This window comes from Sorex araneus, chromosome 1 (assembly GCF_027595985.1).
Source record: "Sorex araneus isolate mSorAra2 chromosome 1, mSorAra2.pri, whole genome shotgun sequence".
Taxonomy (NCBI): Eukaryota; Metazoa; Chordata; class Mammalia; order Eulipotyphla; family Soricidae; genus Sorex; species Sorex araneus.
The window spans coordinates 376,342,454-376,359,240 of NC_073302.1; the positions used below are offsets into that span (position 1 = coordinate 376,342,454).

General features: G+C 34.2%; 1 protein-coding gene across 2 annotated transcripts in view; it reads left to right on the top strand.

The window, feature by feature from the left end:
* Positions 1-16,787, top strand: part of DGKB (diacylglycerol kinase beta) — a 743,388-nt gene that overhangs the window by 233,580 nt on the left and 493,021 nt on the right. For both annotated transcript variants that reach the window (XM_055124198.1, XM_055124199.1), the window contains one exon: positions 6,408-6,506. In XM_055124198.1, coding sequence (XP_054980173.1) covers positions 6,408-6,506 — 99 coding nt within the window. The remainder of the gene's footprint in view (positions 1-6,407; positions 6,507-16,787) is intronic.

A 16,787-nucleotide genomic window follows, 5' to 3' on the forward strand; every position in this document is an offset into this window, starting at 1 on the left:
AGATACCAGGAAATTTTATTAATAAGAGCAGTAGTAGGGCTCCTGCCTTACAGGAGCTGATATGGGCTCACTTTCTGGCATCCCTATGGTTTTCCAGTCCCCAGCAGAATCACTGGGTGTTTGCCCAAAAGATGAGCAGACACACAAGCAAACAACAAAGACACGAGATACTAAAAAAAATAAAGTATTCTATTCTCCTTTCCATCTTTATTGCTTTAATTTCCTTTTATCCTAAAATTACATTGAGAAGAAAACATGCTACTTTCTCAGAAGTAATTTTTGTCTTTTTACAATTTTGAATTTATTTTTAGCAAGAGTAAGGACACAGTTATTAACATTGATTTTGTGACTAGGTTAAACTACATTAAAGTGTGTATATATTTAGTGTATTCTATAGTTTTTTCATATATCTTTATTGAAAAAATGGTATAAATTTTAACTGCTGTTATCTGAAAATGACCCACTGCTGCTTGTTTCCTTTAAGCAAACTGCTTTACGGAAAGTGGAGTTAATATATAGCAAAGAGCTAAAAGAAGTCATAAAGGTGATGGGATATCACATTCCCGGTGAGCTTTGGGAAGGCCTTTTTGAATGGAGTCTAGGAAGAATAGGTCAGAGGGAAACACTGAATTTTGGCTTCACCTCAGCATTTTCTAAATACCATTTCATGCTTTTATATTTTACTTTCAAAAGTTAAAATGTGTATGAAGATACTTTCTGTAATACAGACATTGCTCAATCCTGTGTGAAGTAGGTGAAATGTCTTGGCCTATTTCTTAATTTTTAAAATGTAATTCAAGTGTCTATATGTGAGATTTTTATTGTAGTTCAGTTATTTTTTTAAATGAATGTAGATGTATTTGGGGCAGAACTGCAAACATAAATGTATTTGGTAACCTGCTATTGTTCTCATAATAAAAATTAAATAAAATACCTTACATTGGCACAAAACTCATTTCCCCAGTTGCAGAGAGCACTCTGGGATATCTCTCCAGTTATCCTTCTACTCTCTAGTTTCCCAGTACAAGTCAGACAGCATCTGCATATTTTAAAAGCATAAAGAATCATGTGGCCCAGAATCTCACTGAATCCTAGACTAAACCAATGTATTTATATTCACAAAGAGCAACTATTTTAACTCTCTTTTTCTATCAGACATGGGATCATCTGCCAGCTGTCACTGGAAACAGAGATATAAATCAGATTCTCTTATTTTTTCACCTTTATCTTATGTATTAAACCTCTCACTGAGCCTCCCAATTTCCTCCTTAAAATATTTCTCTCAGATTTGAAGTTCTGTCTTTGCCATTCACAATCTAAGTATAAGTGCTTAGCACCTCTTAACTAGATTAGAGTCAGAATCTTTTGGCTTATCTCCCTAACAGAAGGTACTTTTCTTATAATACAGACTGCAAACCATTTCCAAAATGATCCGAAAATACTAGTTTATGTGTTACCACCTTCTGCAACATATAATAATTCTGTGATAACCAGTGTAGCCTCATTTCTTTCTCAGGCCTGGTTTCCAATTTCTTAAGTATCAGTACCAAACCCAAACACATGCCTGAATGTAATATCCACCCTACATAGACCTGCTACTTTAGTGCATATTTGTACACACTCCCTAGAGAAGTCCATGGTATTCCTCTATATGTTATTTTGCTATTATCTTTACTCAACTCTCTTGAAATTTGGTGCATCTCAAACACCAAATTAATGCTATTAATATATTTCTTGGTGTTAATTTGCCATTGATTTTTTTTCTAGATTACTTTCCATACTTATATTCCACACCTAAAGAAGTAACTATAGTGTTCTCCATTAATTTCACAACAAAAGCTTAATGTTGTCTACTCTGGCTGGAGAGATAGCACAGCAGTAGGGCATTCGCCTTGCACTCAGCCAACCCAGGTTCGATTCCTCCGCCCCTCTCGGAGAGCCCCGCAAGCTACTGAGAGTATCTTGCCCACCTGGCAGAGCCTGGCAAGCTACCTGAGGCATATTCAACATGCCAAATAACAGTAACAAACAAATCTCACTTGTTACTGGTGTCCGCTTGAGCAAATCGATGAGCAATGGGATGAGATGTGACAGTGACTCTGCTACCTATGATCTAACCCACTTCTGGTCTAACTTACCAGAAGATTATCCTGATCTCTCAAAATTGTAGACAAGGTGTCACTTTGAAGAGTTCTAGTTAAGTTCACTTTAATAGCTGATATATTGTTATCCTAGATTAAATGTAAAATTTTGCCTGTTTTATATTTTGTTTTGAAAAATCATTATGTGATAACTACATCTGAATTAGATGTACAAGTAAGTTTAGAAAAGAGTAGAAGGTAAAAGTTTTTTTCAGTTCCCTCCTTTGGTATTAATTTTTTTTTTTGGCTTTTTGGGTTACACCTGGCGATGCTCAGGGGTTACTGCTGGCTTTGCACTCAGGAATTACTCCTGGCAGTGCTTGGGGGGGACCGTATGGAATGCTGGGAATTGAACCCAGGTCAGTCATGTGCAAGGCAAAAACCCTACCTGCTGTGATATCATTCCAGCCGCCCTTTGTTATTAATTTATGACTTTTTGATATTTACTATTTTGCCACCTTTCAGATATGCTTTTAAAATATTTGAGCTGAGTTTCAGCCCCATTTTTAAAAATATATCTACTTTTAAATGATAATCTATGAATAAGAAGAGTGGAAAGTATTTCTAACATCTTGCATCCATTTTCATATATGTTATATAAAGTTTTCTGAGACTATAATTCAGTTCAATCAGACTAAATATTCTCATTGATTCTCTACTGTCTGCTTCCATCTCTGAATTCCCAATGTCACTACTTATACCTGTTCATTTTTGCTGTGAATATATTTCTTTGACATTCTATTTAATACACATTATAGTTTGCTTCTGGTTGTAGCAAAATGTACCTGGTCAGATAGAACTCCCCAGGATAAGAAGGTGACACATTTCACTGGAGCAGGACAGGAGAAACCTATATTATATCAATGAATTGATTCACTTTTGGTGTCATAGTACCAAATATTAAAATTTTATTAAAACATGAAGTTTCCACCAGTAATTTTAAAGCCATTATAAGCCTGTCTACCCCCATGATAGAAAGGTTTAAGCAAATGCTAAAAATGACAATTACCTAAAATTGCAAACTGTTGGAATCAAAAGAACATATGGAGCCAAAACCTATTCCTGTACGTAAGGTCACTTCATTAGATGAATTTCTCTTTTAGTGTACAGTCTTATGGAAACATATTTTTCTTGCCTTTTTTTTTTACTATAGTCTTGTGTTTTTCTAGTTTTACTGTTTTCTTCTTAGTACAGTACCATTTATCTTGCCTCAAGTATAAACACACAACTCCTTATTTTTTCATTTTTCCTAATTTAAAATTATATTTTCAATATATATAGATCTGGCTCTAAATTAGGAGCTACTGAAAATTGTCTTATATTGTATCCAGTGTTTAATGTATTGTAGGAAAATCTTGTTCATAATTTACATATTTTCTTAATATGAGCCAAATTCTATTCACATGAATGAAATTTCTGTAAATATAATAAACTAATGGCCCTAGAATTTCTATGTCTTCTGATTTCAAAAGGCACGATAATTATGAAAAACATAAAGAAATTTTTGACATATAATTTCATTTAGTTATGATTCAATTGGGCATTTTACTAAAATGGCAGGATTCATCAAGCTTCTGGTTTCTTTCCATTATGGATGAGAATCTGGTTTGTACATTTACTAATTTGTGTCTTTTTGATTTATCTTTATTACAATAATTAGTTCTAATTATCTTACTGACATTTAATTATCTTATTGACACATACTACTGTCAATTTATTATTGCTAATGTTAACACTTTATTTTTTATTTTATTGAAAAACAAGTTATATACCGAGTATAATGAATGTTCAAAAGGTAGAATGCAATTAATTTTATACAAATTTTATGCCCTATATAATAGCATCTGATCAAGAACAGGTCATTACTAGTGATTGCTAAATTTTGGGGATAGCAGGGACTTTTAGATCCTATCGTATGTTTTTGTTGTTATTGGTACTGTTTTAATTGTTATTGTGAATGATCCCTTTGAAAAATAGTGTGCAGTGGGACACACAGGTGTTGCTCATGGCTAACTCCTGACTCTGTGTTCAGACATGTCTCCCGGTGGTGCTCAGTGGACTTTGTGGAGTGACAGAGATAAAACAGGTGTTGGCCACATTCAAGGCAATTGCCTTAAAATCTGTGCAACCCAGTACCCCCACTTTAAAGTGTATTTAGCATCATCTTTGAATTTATAGCATTTTTTTCTCACTTTTAAATTTAATGAGGAATGTAAGCATGTCAAGGAGTCCTGATAACTTTAGCTTCCTCACTGACCCTGGTCTGTTAGGTTCCTTCTGAATTCAGTCTTACAGCTGTGTCAATCAAACTCTGGCATGTAAGCCACAGTGACAGTTAACTTTGGAAAATCCCTCACATTTTAGCTCCGCAGAGACTAGCTTTCTTAACTATTGCTCCAAGGAACAATGGAACAGCCCCTGCTGTCTTCAGCATGAGCCCAGTTCATTCCACACCTCAGCAGGGTGCTGCTGCCTGAGAGAGACCTAAGTCATTTCTGGGTAGCTGGGAAGTCATCCTAAAGACCAAAAAGCTGTCACTACATTTATTTTTAATTTTCCATCCCTTACATCTGCTAATCCTCAAATAACTTTATGGAGAGGTGAGTCCATGATCAACACCACATGATATCTGAAGTGTCACTGAGTGTAGCTTTGGAGATCCCAGAGCACAATCTGGGTAAGTGGGAGCACTGCAGGACCTGAGTAGCACCACATCCCCGGACCCTGCACTGAACTGCCAGCCCTATCTGTCTACTATAGCTGCAAGTATCTGCTGGCTCCTTGAGCACTCTTTGGAGACTCCACCTCCTAACCCCTAAAAACTCCATGACCATAATTTATTTTAAGAAAGTTGAATAAGTCCAATCACTTCATGGCATACTTATGGCAGTCGCTCAATTTATTTGGGAGAAACTGCATTTTTATTTACCAAACTGGTATATTTTGGTTTCTAGTATGTAGATAGATTGAACTATTTTTACCACATTTTCCTTCTTGATGAAGAGCAATAGTGACTAATAAGAAAGTTAAGTACTTTTAAGCAAGGAGTTTTTCATATCACTGAGAATTAATGCTGCTAGTTATGAATGAATGTATATAAAATTATTTTTATTTCATGTAATATGGCCTAAGGCAGTTTATTAGTGCACAAATAGTTTTAGTCTCAGGAATAGTAATAACAAACATATATTAAAATCAAAAACAGTACAGATACCTTTTTAATACACTTTTTATCACCTATAGAATAAATCAGTGCTCTTAAGACTCATTGGTTCCAATGCTAACAACTTCCTACAAGGGTAATTTACTACAGAAATTAATGAAGAGATTATTTAAATGGGATAAATTTTGGTCCAGTTTTTTAAATGATTAGGCTCTACTTTTGAAGGAAAATATAATTTTTATTAACATTTATAATTTTTTAATTATGAATGCTTCATATAAATTAATTTGGAATGGGAGATACAGTTATTCCAGATGTTTTAATACAACTATTACTTTCATCAATATGTATAAATTCAAAAAGGCTACCAGCTCAAATTTGAAACATTTCTATTTAATTCACCATGTTGCAAAATCTTAAATTTAAACTTTAGACCAAGGATGATTAAAAAAGATGATTTTTTAAATTCATGTATATTGAAAAGTAAATATCACATTATATGATTATACATTAACCTATGTTAGAGCTGATAAATACAATATAAAGATACATTTTTATAATCATAATCATCATCTTATATTTATATCCTGCTCCTACTGCGATGAACCTCTGGTTGCATTTACATATTGAATTACAAAGTTAAAACTAATGATGGGATCAATTATGCCCCATACTGAGCTGTGCACTTTGGAATGACTTTGAGAAAACAGGAGGGTCAAAAAAAAAAAAAGGCATCCACAGTGCACAGTAATTTCAAGGTCATGGTATGATACAAGCAAAGGGAGGACAATAATGGGCAACAATGTAGTTTGTGAAAGAAATCAGGCTCTGCTAGTGTGAAACATACAATGCATTTGTAACATAAACATTTCTGGGAATTAGAAAATACATAGTCTCTATCAGGGGGATTGTTAAAAGATGGATTTTAGATAGATATGTGAGGGAAAATATAACATGATTCCTGTTATGGTTCTGTTTGTTTATTTTTATGATTCTTTTAAAGTACTTTTAATAGAAGTGCTGTATCTCAGTTGAAATAGAATTTCCCCTTGTTTGCAGCTGCCATACAAAAATTTCATAGTGTCCTTTCCCTCTTTCCCTAGCTCCATAATAAGTGTGCTTCTCATCTAAAGCCTGAGTGTGACTGTGGACCTTTGAAGGACCATATTTTACCACCCACTACAATCTGTCCAGTGGTACTGGTGAGTTTTGTTTTGTATTTTTTAACATTGCTCAGTAATTGGGGCTCCTATGACTAACTGATATCTACCACTAACTATTTTAAAAGCTAATTTTTCATTGATCAAGAACTCTATAAATTTAAGATACCTCCCTGTTGTAGAGAAGACACCTTGGCCTGCTATATTTCCCTTTTCCTTATGGCACAAGATGCTTTTTAATATCATAGAATTTAACTAAAGCTGACTCAGGTTTTCTCACTTAGTCATGCTGTACTTACCAGAAATTGTATAGGCAGAACACTTCTACTTATATATTTTATAGATCTTGCTTCCCAGAAGAATGAAGTTATTCTAATGGGCAGTTTTGCTAGGGAGGTAAATTTTGTATCTTCTCTGTTGATGAATCTTATCTAGGTCAGAGGCTTTGTAGAATGATGACATATACGATAAATAAAGCTAACCCTTCCCCTAGGTGTAGTTGGCTTTTTTCTTCAATAATAATTTCAATCCCTTGCAAAATAATGACTTAGTTCAATAAGTCAACGAGAAAACATGTATAAGCTTACTCAGATGAAACTAAACCTGTTCAAAATGAGAAGCAGGTATTCAAAGACAATATTCATATACTTGCAAAATCAAAATTGTTTCTAAAGAAAAACCATTGTTTTATAAAATAAACTTTATTATCTTCAAAAACAGTCCTCATCCGAATAAAAAACGGTAAGAAGCATGAGAATTAAATGGATGAAGCTTCATTTGACATAATACAAATATAAGAACCAAGAAATTTTAGACAAATACTTTACTAAAGGTCAACCTAGACATTAATCAAATTACCCAATTTGCACCCACTTATGATTCATTTTGTAATTATCTGTAACATACTGGTTGTCTCTAAAAGCTTTGACTTAAGAAAATAATTTTTTAAAAATCTTCATTTTCTCAAATTACTAGCAAAGAACAAAAACATCTCTACATTGCGGAAGATAGCAAATAACTACTTTTGAATTTCCTTTTTGTGCAAGATTTATTAGACATCTTGTTGTAAACAAGGTTAATTAAAATAATGTGATTCCCATAAAATACAATAACTTTATCAGTTTTGGTGTTATTTTTAAAAGTTTATAGTATTGTTTTAAGGATGAAATTTGTTTTAAAAAGTATAATGATTCTACTGACTTCATTGCATCCTGTGATCAAATGCTCAATAAGAAGGATTCTTTTATATCATTCTAATATCCAACTGATTACATGAGAGCTTGTTTGAGTCATTCATTCAGTGAGTCAAACCACTACTTTCCTAGTCTTCTTATATCACTCTCTGGACACATATATTCAAAAAAACATGAACTATTTTTATTATTCTATAGTCCATTTCTGTTCTGAGTGGAAAGGCAACATGTATTATATGAATATGCTTATATGACTCTCTTCTATACCTTTGTACTGTATTTTTAGACTCTGAGATCTAAAGGTATATTTTAAACCACTGAAATATCTTACTTTTATTTATTACTCTTTCTCAATATTTACTTTTTCCATTTTGTTGGTACTATTTTCTCTGATACATCAAGCAGCATTGACCACTTTACACTCCAGAAGTCTCTGCTTTCCAGTGATTCCATTATACAAAATGGTCCTGGTCCTTCTGTTCCTCTTGATACTCTCTCTTTATGTCTCTGCTACCTTTCATGATTTCAGCTGACCTCATTTTGGTCATCCTTGTGCTCTACCCTTGCATGTTACAGCTTTCTATCCTTAACAGTCATTCTATGGGATCTTGTTTTTGTAGTTACTTCTAGTAATGTGTTTAAAGAAAATTCAGTGAACCATGTTCTTCTGGATTTCAATTTTACAAGTCTGCTACATAGATTCCCATGTTGTTCTACATGCCTGAATATTATTTTCATTGTTATTTATTTACCTAATAGTAAGTATTATTATTATTGCCCACAAGGTGCTCTTTGTGCTTCAGATATAAAAGGTAACATTACAAATTTTGTGTACTCTATATAGGTGGTCAATAAAGAGATGATCTAGGACAAAGGTGAATGTAGAATTGAGCAATGAAATAGAGTTACATACATGAATACATGGGGATAAAATTTCACAAACAGAACTTTTTAAGGAAGGTGGTAGGAGTCAGAGACATAGAAATCCAACAGGTCTAAGGGACGTCAAGGAAATTCTTGTCAGGGCCTGAGTGAGAAGGAAGAGTACTAGTTCTAGAAAGACAAAGATGTTGACACAAGAGCAAAATGAACCATTGTTAAACATGAATAACTTTTTATCTGAACAATGTTGGAAAAAATTAGAGGATTTTAACCAGAAAACATAAATGTTTTAAACAGAAAACATAAAACTTGAATTTTAAGAGAATAATCTATTTTTTATGTTGAGGGGCTAGCACTGGTGAAAACGGGTATGATACTTTTGTTTTTTCTCGTCTTCTCTTGTTTTGTCTTGTCTTGTTTTGTCTTCCCTTGTCGTGTCTTTTCTTGTCTTTTGTGTTATCTTTCTTCACCACCTTATACATTCATAAATTGTTCTCTACACTCTTCCTACTAGCACTAGAGAATAGCGATATTTCTGTGTATTTTATTTTGTTTTCTGGTTCAGTTTTTAAAAAAGAGTAAAATAATGTTTGAATAAAGTTTTTTTTTAATTTAAAATATTTCCACCGATTCCTATTTGAATTTCATACTCGCTTCCATGGTAAACATGGCTCTTAACTCAAGATCAACCTCTGTAATCCCTCACCTACCACATACTGCTATATTCACTAGAAATTAAGAATAATTGACTACTTGAGTTCTCTGAGTGTATCAGCTCTCTAAATCTAACGGGATTTTTCATATGTTAATAAATCATTCTAAATCACTTGCTTTCATTTCCCTTCCTGCCTTGCTAAATAGAAATTAAAGGTTACTTTCTTATCGTGGAATTAATATATTGACTAGAAAACACATTAAGTATTAATACTTTCAATAAGTTAATAAAAATTTGTGTTCATAAAATTGCTTACTCTTCTGCAATTGATGGGCTGAGACTGCAATTTGTGCTCTCTCATTAATGTCCCAAGAATGATTTAACACTACAAGTACAGTAAAATTTTGAATTTTTTCTTTAAATACTGACTTCTCTAAATTATTATAATGCTTTTAAAAGTATCTTTAATAACAGTTTACTCCTTAAACAATTACAAGGTCAAGTTTACCATACTAGTAATGTTCTCTAAGATATTTTAAAAAAATGGTACTGACTGTCGATCATTTCAAAGTGTCAATCATTTCCATCCTTGTGTGGAAAATATAAAATGAAAAATTCAAGATTTCTCATCTTACTGATACTTGCCTTTGAATCTGTGATCAGAGATTGGTTTTTAAGTGAGTAAAGTAAGCTCAATGTGAATTCCTAATTTCTTATAGAACTATCTTATGACATACTACCATGTCAAAATTTATATTTTAAATTTTTCCATTTGATCTTTTTCAGTCTTGCAATCGCATTACACTTGTTAATAACTTTAAGTTAATGATTTGATGCACATGCACTTACCTTCTTATGAAGATTACAGAGATAAGCATATTTTTGCACTGGTAACATGCTTTTATAAGAATTCACTATGAATGAATAGTTTCCACAGATAATTGGTCTTAATGGTGTCTATTGCCATAAAAATAGATTAAAGCTAAGTACTCTAAAATTGAACAAGAAATATAGCCAAAGATTCCATATATTAGATATTATCTCTGTTTTCTGAAATTGTAATATGCATATTTGAGTTTAGTATCAATACAAATATTTTTAAAAGTTTTTTCATGTCAGACTTTTATCAGGATATTCCTATAATTATATTTCAGTATTTAAAATGCTATTTAAAACTATATTTTACAGCATAAATGATTGCAATCATATTCTATTTACTGAATGCCATATTGATGAAACATCAGAACTGTTTGCAAAGGTAGACTCCTTGAACATCTTCCATCCCTCCTCCAAATAAATGTGAAGTGAATCCAATTTATTCAGTTTGGACTCTTAATAAGAAATCTAATTTTGATGAAAGGCTATTAGCCCTTCCCAATCGATTGTCAAAACAGATGTCTTTCTTTAATGGACTGAATTAAAATATTCCTTCTTGATTCTTGTTACAGATAACATTCAAATGCTGTTCATTCCTAGTTAAAGTGATAATGCAAATTTTTTTAATAATTTCACATGGAAATTAATTGAGTGAGCAAGCAGTATACTCATTCTTTTAAGTCTTAAATTTATTCCTAACCCAAGATAGACTTAACTCTTGTTGTTTAACTCCTTAGGTATTTAATATAATTACATCAACACTCACCATTTTTCACTAACCTTCAATTGAAAGTCATTAAAAATAATATAAAACAACTATCATAGTAACAACAAAAATAGTTTGTTGCTGCATGTGTTTGTTAGCTAATAAAAATATCCCTCATTTATATTAACCATGGTTTTTACCTTTTTGACTGAGTCTTATAATCTTCAGGTTTTATCTACTGTCCTTAGAAAACACACAGGTAATTTATACCCATATTTAATTGTGATGTGATGCTGGTATATCTCATTTGCTTTTATATGCTAATCTATAAAGTTGCTACTATCCAATCTATAAATGTCACCTTCACCTTAAATACATTGTTAAGTATTTTTAAAATAATTTTTGATAGATTTGTTAGATTTCTATTATTCTATTCCATTGAATTAATGGAATAGAATAATAGAATTCCTTTGATTATTAGAGTAATGTTTTAGGAAGCTACAATTTTGTTTTTTTTCCTAAAATTATTCATAATGTACAATCTTTTCAACTTTGCATAATTAGACAAAATGGTTGTCTAGTATTATTCGTGGTTTTGCAAAAATTTTTAAGTTTGAGGGAGACTTTTAATCAATTAATTCTTCCTCAATCAACAACAACAACAAACCAGAGATTTCATTTTTAGGTTTAAAAATGATTTCTGAATAGTTGAATGACACTTCAAAAACAAAGTAAGTTTTCATTATGACCAGTTCTGTGATTAATGTTGCTTCTCTGTATGCAAATCATTATTATATATTGTTATGTAAATTTCGGGCTTCATTTCCTAAAGCCAAGTTAGTTCCTCAACCACTCTACATCAGCAATACTGATAATTTTAAATATAGGAATGATACAATTTTGCTATTGAATTTGAATTTATATCACAGCTAAGTTTATACTTTAAATGTATGTTTTAAGATTATAACTGATTGACTATAAGTTATTTTCAAATAACATATCTTTAAAACTATATTCTTTATGTTTTGATCATCTCATGTTTTACCTAATTTGTGAATTTTGTTGGTTTTGGGGGTTCACACGTGGTGTAGCCCAGGACTCTGCTTTCAGAATCATCCTAGAAGTAATTGAAGATCTACATGGGATGCCAAGAGATAAAACACAGGTCACCGGCAACGAATGCAAGGACCTTGACTGCTGTAATGTCTCTCTGGTCCCTATGGATTTTTAAACTTTAGTTAATGTAACTGAAAAATTAGTTAAGAACATTTCTCTTATTTCCTGCTCATAATATCAGTCAAGTAGGTATAGATGTTATGTAGCATTGTATGATATATATTAACTTGTGGGATCTCTAGAAAAGATCTAGAAGAGATCCCACAAGTTAATGTTCGCTTCTAATGTTCACTGAAAGATTAAATGAGAATTTTTTTTATTTTTTAAAGTAATTCACAATATTTGATTACAATATTTAATATTTGATATTTTAACACAATATTATTTAACACAATATTTAATATTCAAATACCAAGTTCACCACCACTATACTTTCACACCACCAATTTTGGGATGTTTCCGTCTTAATCCCCAGTCCCTGTCCCAAAGTGCAACAAAAATAATATATTTTGTATTCTCTGTAATGAAGAAACGCTGAAAATACTACAAAAGTATCCATAGAGGAAACAGGGTGAAGATTGTTATATTTTGGCAGAAGCCATTTAAGTCATTCTTTAGGATATCAATAACATATTGTTAAAGGTTGAGTGATGTGAGCTTTCATATATATATATATATGTATCTGAAAATATGTATATCACTGTCACTGTCATCCCATTGCTCATTGATTGCTCGAGTGGGAGCCAGTAACATCTCCATTAATCCCTGCCACGTGCAAGTGTAGCCTAATGGTGTCTGCTCGGTCCAGGAACATGAAGAGCACGTTGTTGTTACTGTTTTTGGCATATCGAATATGTCACAGGTAGCTTGCCAGGCTCTGCCATAAGCATGGGATATCCTCGGTAGCTTACCAGGCTCTCCGAGAGGGCCAGAGGCTTTGAGCTTATATAACTGAGCCAGAGGTGGTCTGTGGGTGTGTCTCTCACATACCTAACTTTTTGCCTTTAAGTTTTTGGTAAACTTGGCCCAAGTTTTTGGCATCTGGCCAAAGGCACAGCAGCAATTTGGGAGTATCTGGAAGTCTGAAGGCACCATCAGGCTGCTGATGCACTCACCCCCACAGATACAAGCTGACCTGCACAATACTCCCAGAAAATATGTATATATGTATTATATATATATGTACATATATGAACATATACATATATATATATATTTCCCTCTATGATTTGTTGCCTATTATTTGAACCCCATCAAATGTGGTGTAGTACTTATAAAAATGGATGGGGAGTGTCTTATGATATGATAACTCATGTGTGAGGCTCAGCCCTACCTGTGGGGAGCAGCCTTGAGCATGACGGCAGTTGGGTTTTGGAGATTTTCACCTGCCAGGGCTGGGTCTCTTGGGGCAGGGAAGGCTCTCACTCCCCCCCCTCTAGGACGCCCTGAGTGAGATAGCCAAGCGTGGAGTCTGGTGGCATGGAAATGTGGGACATCATGTTGCTCCCTTCTGGGAGAAAAAGGCATGTCTAAATGAGAATTTCTTGAAGAAAAGATGGGGAATGGAGAGATAGAACACTGGAGTTAAGATGCTTGTCTTGTACACTGATGACTCTGGTTTGGTCCCAAGCACCATATCTGATACCCTGAATACCACCAGAAGTGATACCTGAACATAGAACCAGGTGTAAACCCTGATTACTCTCCCAAGTGAATCAACCCAACCAATACCACCCTAAAATAAATAATACTTTAGATAAATAGAATATTAATAAGAATCTGTTGCCAAATCTAAAGTATGTCCATATAAATAGTTTCATACACTAAAGCATTTAAGAGATTTGAATAAAAGTGATACTTGAGAAGATGGACAAGACAAAGACTAGAACCATTAAACATATATATATATACATATATATTTTACGCTTTTCATATGGATTAAGGATATATATTCCAAAAGCTATCATCTTAGTAAAATGGCCCTGAAAATGTTCTTTAATAGAGTGGATGGGTGGGAGACAATTATTGGACTTTACTGTCATAGAGAGTTTTATATTATATGCCTCTCAGAGAACCCGGCAAGCTACCAAGAATACCCCACCCACATGGGCAGAGCCTAGCAAGCTCCCCATGGCGTATTCGATATGCCAAAAACAGTAACAGTAGGTCTCATTCCCCAGACCCTGAAAGAGCCTCTAATCATTGGGAAAGATGAGTAAGGAGAGGTTGCTAAAATCTCAGGGCTGTGAGGAATAGAGATATTACTGGTGCCTGCTCAAGTAAATCAGTGATACAGTGACACACACACATATATATAAATATATACATATGTATATAAAATATTAGCTCTCTCATTCAGGAGGTTAAGGGTTAGTCCCCAGAACTATAGGCATCACCAGAGGCAACTCTTAAGAGATGGAAATAGCCTTCAAGCACCACCAGATGTGGCTTTCAAACAATGATAACTGAATAAACAAATAGCAAGGGCCAGTGAGAGAGTGCAACAGACTGAGAAAAACGTTTGCATGCAGAAAGTCTAGGTTTGAATCTCAGTATCACATAGGATACTGAGCAATGTCAGATGTGGCGGCTCACCCAAAATTAAATAAAACAACATTTAATGTAGGGGCTATTTGAGAAATGGGGGTACATTAGGGGACTACAGTGTGAATCATAAAGCAAATGGCAGAGTAAGATATTGAGGGAACCAATTATAGTTTTGCTGTGGAGTGGAATATGAGAGTTGGTATGATTTCAAGATAGATGATAAAATATAACATATAGCCATGGTTGAGCATGGAAACTATGGTCTGAAGAGGGCTTTCACTAGATTGCTAGAGATGCCATATGAATTATTTTGTCATTAATAGAGCTAGCCAGGGTAATTGCAGGGTTTTACTGAATTATCTGGCATATAACAATGAAGAATGAGGAGAGAGAGTCTGCAGAGATAACAAAGCGTTTAAGGTCCTTGCCTTGCCTGTGCTCACCTAGGTTGCATCCCAGCATCTCATATGGTCCTCAGAGCTCTGCCAGGAATTATCTGTGTGCAGAGCCTAGAGTAATCCCTGCACATCACCATGTGTGGCCCGAAAACGAAAACAAGCAAGCAAAAAAGAAAAAAATAAGGATGGAGCCACAAAGTCTTTTAGTCCATGAGCTCCAAATGATAAAGATGATTCTGCTTTGGGTCCTGGAGGAGTAATAATTTCTTGTGGAAAGTCCAGAGAATTCAACAGAACCTCTGTTCTGTTGAACAGTTATAATTGATAGAACAACTTTTATTAAGCTACAATTTTATTAAGAAAACATATGTGGAGTTATCACTGTCACTGTCCTTGTCATCCCGTTGCTCATCGATTTGCTCGAGCAGGCACCAATAACATCTCCATGTGATACCTGTTGTTACTGTTCTTGGCATATCGTAGATACACCAAGGGGAGCTTGCCAGGCTCTGCCGTGTGGGCGAGATACTCTCGGTAGCTTGCCAGGCTCTCTGAGAGGGACAAAGGAACAGAACCCAGGTCGGCCGCATGCAAGGCCAATGTCCTACCTGCTGTGCTATCACTCCAGCCATAATGTGGAGTTATGCAAAAATAAATTTCTGGTTCCTGGGGATGGGTGTGCTAGGCATTCTGCTGTGGATGAAGGGGCTGGGCTTGGCCTCCATGCAATGTTGCAGGCATATGAGCACCAACTACATTCTCTGGCCCTTCCCCAGTCACATCCATGGCATGCCCATATCAGTCTGTACTGCTCTTACGAGGTCTTTCATGTATTCCTTGATGATATCAGCATTAACTTGAGGAGAGAGTTGAGCAACCTCAAGAGTCCGCTGATGGTCTCTCTGAAACTTCACCTGCATTTGTGTCCATGAACTTGCATTTGTCCAAGATGCTATCCTTCTTCTATTCTTCTGCCAACCTTTCATATATGTTGTAGGAAAGCAAAGGGATTGTTTGAGCAAGTATTTGAGAGACTCAGTTAGATACTCTGAAAATAGATAAGGTGTGGAAGATCAATTGACGTTAAAAGGAGCAGAAATAGGCATGAAATTTTAATAGCCACAAAGGATAAAATAGGAGAATTTGTTTCTAAACTGAACTTTAGAACTTTAGGCATTTCTTTGAAATGGCTACAGGATGATGACATATTATATCCAGAATATAAGAAGAGTTTGTATGCATAAAATAATAAAACTAAAAACATTGAATAGCCATGTGAGATATTTTAACATGTAGATGGAATTGATTTAAATTTTCTAGTTGATTTTTGCTTTATTATTTTAATTTTGGATTTTTCCAAGCAGTGCTCAGGTGGCCATGTGCTTCTCTCTGAATTTCTCAGCCAATTGGGCCAACAGTTCAATGTAGTGGTCTGAAGATATAAAGCTCCTATGGCTTTTTTGGGGGCCAGAAATATCCGAGTCACTCTGGCAATGTTTGGGGGACTCTAAAGTCATATTCAGGGGCACTGAAGGCCTCTAAGGCTGCAGGCAGCAAAATTTGGAGGAGCATATGGTGCTAGACACGGAACCAGAGGGAGCTATATGCAGATATATGCGACTATATGCATATAGCTATATGCAGCTATAAGTGCCACAACCCTGTTCTGTTGTCTCCCATATTCTTCCTGTTGATTTTCGACGTATATTATTGTCATTTTTGTAATAAAGCTAAATAATCACTGAATGACATTTGCATTTACACATAAACTGATATCATTAAATTTCTATGTATTTTTAACTACTGAAGAACATTGGCATTAATGACTTTGTGATGGCTTATTAAATGAATTGTGTAGTCGAATCAAACTGCTTATATATAAAATGCTTCCTAATTCTTATTTTGTTATTAAAAGTTAAACTTTACCCAACATTACTCCTGAGTGGCCTT